The sequence below is a fragment of the Vicia villosa genome, linkage group LG1 (assembly GCF_029867415.1).
Source record: "Vicia villosa cultivar HV-30 ecotype Madison, WI linkage group LG1, Vvil1.0, whole genome shotgun sequence".
NCBI classification, from domain to species: Eukaryota; Viridiplantae; Streptophyta; class Magnoliopsida; order Fabales; family Fabaceae; genus Vicia; species Vicia villosa.
This window is the reverse complement of record NC_081180.1, coordinates 86335980-86341329: the sequence shown is the minus strand read 5'-3', so window position 1 is coordinate 86341329 and position 5350 is coordinate 86335980. Positions and strand designations below refer to the sequence as shown.

The 5350-nt window shown below is 34.4% G+C and overlaps 1 protein-coding gene across 1 annotated transcript; it reads left to right on the top strand.

Moving 5' to 3' along the window:
• Positions 1–3747: 3747 nt before the first annotated feature.
• Positions 3748–4602, top strand: LOC131648429 (putative cysteine-rich receptor-like protein kinase 20). Its single transcript, XM_058918191.1, has one exon. It carries the CDS (start codon positions 3748–3750, stop codon positions 4600–4602), a length of 855 nt encoding a protein of 284 aa, XP_058774174.1.
• The last annotated feature ends 748 nt before the right edge of the window (positions 4603–5350 follow it).

Sequence of the window (5350 nt, the reverse complement as noted above, 5' to 3'; positions counted from 1 at the left end):
TATCGATCCCAGTGTTACAATCAGAGCATGACTCGACACGAACTACGGGCTAGCCTACAAGCTATCTTCACCCAATCAAGATGCCGCTACATCCTTAATCTGAAATCATCAAAGTAAGGGTGAGTTTCATTCGAATTAATAACCATTATACAATCATATGCAATAAAATCTCATAGCAATTATCATCCACTCAAGCGTACATATAATCGGAATTTATTATAACAAGCAAGCATCAGTACATAAACATCCTCTAACACACCACACAATCATTCAGTTATATCAAAATATAATGCAATGAATGGACTGACACTAATGCATGTGATACCATACATGGGATACACCCATCCAAATGATCTTTTTCATCACCGAGATACAGTTTAACCAGCACAAATTCCACACAATGGGAATTATGCCCACCATTTTGATCCATTTCATCACCGGGATCCATCACCAAAAATGTATGCGAATGAATGCAACATATAACATGCTTACAACATCACCAATCTGATGTATCACATCGTCTCATTATCATCACCAATAAGCATGCATTAGTTTTAGCATTCATACAAATATATCATACGCATACATGTAAAACATCACCCAATAAATAATATAAACAGGGTATAAAACTCGGACTTTACGTCCCTACCACCTATTCATCGTATAGGCCATTAACTCAGCTTCGCAATGCTCCAAACGGCACACAAATCGATTACTCGGATCAAAAGTTATGGGATTTTAAAGATAAAATATTTTTAGAAAAAAATTGCAGCAGAACCCGGTTCGTCCCTACGTGGGAACCGATTCCTGGCTGCTTCCCAAAACACGCCTCTGATTTTTTACTATGGGGAACCGGGTTGTCCCTACCTGGGAACCGGTTCCCAGCAACCCAGAATCCACACGCCTCTGTTTTTATAAGGGGGAACCGGTTCGTCCCACATGGGAACCGGTTCCTACGTACCTGCACAGCCAAATTCACCATTTTGACAGCATTTACCCTATCCCATTTCCCCAATTTCAGGTACATACGAACATAGCACACAAATACCATCAATCTTCACATCATCACATATTTCAGACAAGTTTTATACAAGTATTAACAGCATATATCATGAGTATTAACAGAATCATGTAATTCATATGAGTTCATCAAAACCTAACAAAATTCCCAAACCTGACACGTACGATTGAACTAAAAAACAATCCTAATCAATCCTACTACCTACAATCGCATAAGGATCACTAACCTGAAGAATCCCCCCTTACCTCAGAGTCGAATCTTCGAAGGTCTCCTTCTCCTTGGCTCTTCTCTCTTTCACGTGTTCTTCCTTTCTCAGAGTCTGTCTCCTCTGCTTCTGCCTTCTCTTTTCCCAATTTTCCTTTATTTTATGAAAAATAAAATATTCTCAATAGGCTTGCTTAGTTAACACCCCCCCTTCTGCTAACTAACACACAAAGCCCAAAGCCATATTTCATCATTTTTTTCCAAATAATTCCCACAAATTATTAATTCTAATAATTTAATTAATAAAAATAATTAAATTAATAAACAAGAATTAATGGGGTGTTACATTGATCGTTGCATTATGCATCTTCTCGCGTAGTCACCATCACATTTTCAAGAAATCGTACTCTGTTTTGGTTGCATTTTACAATTTTATTTTCCAAGATTTTGACAATTACAACATTGGACGTTGCTCTAGTCATTTCTCCATCTCCCCTTTTCATCTATTGATGTCACTTTTTTAATTACTTGATCCACAACCTTTGTTGCAGCTGCTTTCACCCTTTTGGAATATTTAATTGTTGGAATTGTGGGAGTCTCTCCCACCATTATTGTGATAGTTTCATCTACCTCTATCCATGGACCACTTTCCTTTCACCTTCTTGTCCATTCCAACAAAACGAGCTTGCAAAGAAACTTCAGACTTTGCTTTGTCAACATTCCTCTCCTCAATTCTCTACTCATGAGCCTTAAGAGAACTTTGTAACTCTTGTATGTTTATGGTTGAAAGATTCTTCGACTCTTCAATAGCAACCACTATGTTATTGAATCTTGATGTCAATTTCAAGATTTTACCAAACCATATATTGCTTGGTGATTGTCTTTCCACACGTTTTTACTTGATTCACCAATGTTGTGATTTTTGTAGTAAATTCACTAATGGTTTCCTTATCCTCAATTTGAATTAACTCCAACTGCCCTTTGTAAGTTTGTAACCATGCCACCTATGCCTTAACAACTCCTGCAAAACTTTTCTCTAAGATTTCTCAAACTTCCTTTGAGGATATACAACCGCCAACCTTCTCAAAATTATCAGCGTCAACACATTGATGAATAAGATACAAATCTTTGAAATATCTTTCGTCTTCTCATCCTTGTGCGTAGTTTTTTGTGCAACTGTTGCACCTTCTACAAGGAGATTAACACCATTTTTGATCACTTCAAAAACATCTTGATAACCAAACAACATTTTCATCTGTTTGCACCACTTGTCATAATTCTTCGCATCGAGAATTTAAATATTTGCAGGGATACGTTCATTGGAGATCAAAACTATTTTCGCACACTAAGTGTTCAATCAAAGAAACTGGCTCTTGATGCCAAATATTGGGGGGAAACCCAACCACGAGATAATGATGAATAGAGATGGAGAAAATGAGAAAAATAAAAAGAATTAGGGCGAAAGATATGTTGTTACTTCATTAATGACACAACGTGGCTACTTAAATAATCGTATAAGGTGAATTCTTATTTACCAAACTCAAAAAGTTGGGTAAGGTTACCTCTAGTGTAAAATATATTGGGAACAACAAACAAATCTACTATTTAATAAATAATTAAATATGAAAAAGTTAAATGGTGTTATATATGTAATTGGCTAAAGGTATACTACCCATCTTTTTGTGATGAGTAGAGAAGTTGTCCCCATCGTATAAAACAATATAGTTAATCAACTAATGAGAACAACAAACTTCCTATACATGTAATCTTGTATAATCAGTTACTAAATCTCTTGTATAATCACTTCCTAAACTTCCTATACATGTAATCATGGGTTACGCTTTACGTTTATTTGATTTTGAGCGCTGCTGAAAGGATGGTGACCGGTTACACACCAACTTGAATTACTTTATTTTCTTAACATGGACTTCATTAAAAATTGTCTTTTTTGTTGTTATACATTTCTTCCTTATAAATTTGCTTTTTGGTACACTCCTTATAAACATTTAGATATTAATATCATTATATCTAGTTGACAGATAGTGTATCGAAATTAATTTAGATACTAATCAACGATAGTTCTACAAGAAAGTTCGTTCATATGCGCATAATATACGCAAATTCAAGGAAACATCCGACGCCATTGAAATAAAAAACAATTTGATTTAATATCAATATTTAGAATCACAAATCCTTTTTGCGGGTAGTGTTGGCCCAGTTAATGACTCTAAAGTCTTCAACCATTACTCATATACTAGTATGTATCTTATCTATGAGAGCTATATGATTCCAATATAAGTTAATGCTATCTATCTATCTTTATTTTTTTGACATCTCTGACAATTTCAAAATTTGAAAAGTACTACTAGTAACTAGTAATTACTACATGAATTTCTTTGTACATTTAATGACGTGGGGATTGATTGACTTGTGCTGCTCTACTATTCAATATTAGGCCAAGAAATTTTCCTTCAAATTTAAATAAATAGAGAACAACAAAACGTAGCATTGATACATCCATCATGGTAATGCCATCAAAGACCATCTTTCTCTTTATCCTTGTTTGCTTCATCAATTTCATAACCATTCAAGCAAACAACAACAACAACAACAATTTTCGATGGTCTTCTTATTCAAACATCCATGAAACCACTCCAACCAGTATCTTTCAAATAAATCTCAAGACCCTTTTGTCATATTTATCATCCAACGCTACTGCCAACAAAGAATTCCACAACGCTACAGTGACAGACATAAACAACTCCTCCAACACAGTCTATGGTTTGTTTATGTGCAAGGGTGATGTCCCTGCTCATCTTTGTAGCCAGTGCGTCACAAACGTGACCAGTTACAATGATTGGGAAAGTGGTTGCTCCCTATGCAAAGATATGGTGATTTGGTACGACATGTGCATGGTGCGATATTCCGACAAATATTTCTTCTCCACTCTTGACTTATTTAGTTCATCTTCTAGCTCCTGCTCCGCTGTCGATGTGTCTAACCAGACTATATCTAAGCGTTTAGTTTCTGAAACTTTGAATGAAGTGGCAGATAAAGCAGCCAATTTTTCAATTGGCATCAAGAGGTATGCTACAAAGGATGTTATCGTATCTGGATTACAGAATCTTTATTTTCAAGCTCAGTGCACACCTGATCTGTCACCACAAGATTGCAGGAAATGTCTGAATGAATCCATAACACAGGTACTTCGGAATTGTAATAGGGATAGTAACTATGTAATGACAGGGGATTCTAAAACTTCCGGATGTTACATCAGATATGATGTGTACCCTTTCTATCGCTCTATTAATGCTCCTACAATATTAGAACTTGATCCGGCTTCCAATACAACAAATTCAAATTATATTAGGAAGTAAACTATTACTGGGAACCTGTCTGTAGTCCTATTATATCATAAATAAAAGTCAAGTATTATTGTTAAATTTTTTATTTTGCCAAGAAATGTGATTGAGTGTAACTCAATCTTATAAAATTTGTTTGTAAGGTGAGAATTGTTCCTACTTATAAAAATATGATCATCTCATATATTGTTTGATGTTGGACTCTTAACACACACCTCACGCTCAGGTCGTGAGTGACCTGATAGCAGAAAATCGGGTTCTGATATCATGTCAAGAAATGTGGTTGAGCATAACTCAATCCTACAAAACCGATTTGTAAAGTGAGGATTGCCTCGACTTATAAACACATGTTCATATCATATATTATCTCTGATGTGGAGCTCTTAAAACATAAAACATATTTTGTAATGATTATATATTATATACGATATTGATGAAAGGTTTTAACAATTATCAATAATTAGAGTTTAACCATAAGATTAGAGAAATAGCAATAAAAATATCTACTTAATATAAATGTAAGGTTGTCATGATGACACTCCTAGACAAAACCTTTGACATGGCATTCTCACATAATTTGATGCTTATGTGGCATTCTTACAAAGCTTCTCAATTTAAGCCAAACTTTTCAATTTTTTAAAATTTTATATTTCTTTCAAAGGTAAGTCTCAAATAAATTTTGCTTACAAAAAGTTGTCAAATAAATATGCCATTAATATTAAAATGGTATTAATGAAATAAATATTTAATATAAATTTTTGAA

Coding starts and splice junctions, on each gene's coding strand:
- LOC131648429 (XM_058918191.1), top strand. CDS start 3,748: ATGGTAATGCCATCAAAGACCATCTTTCTCTTTATCCTTGTTTGCTTC.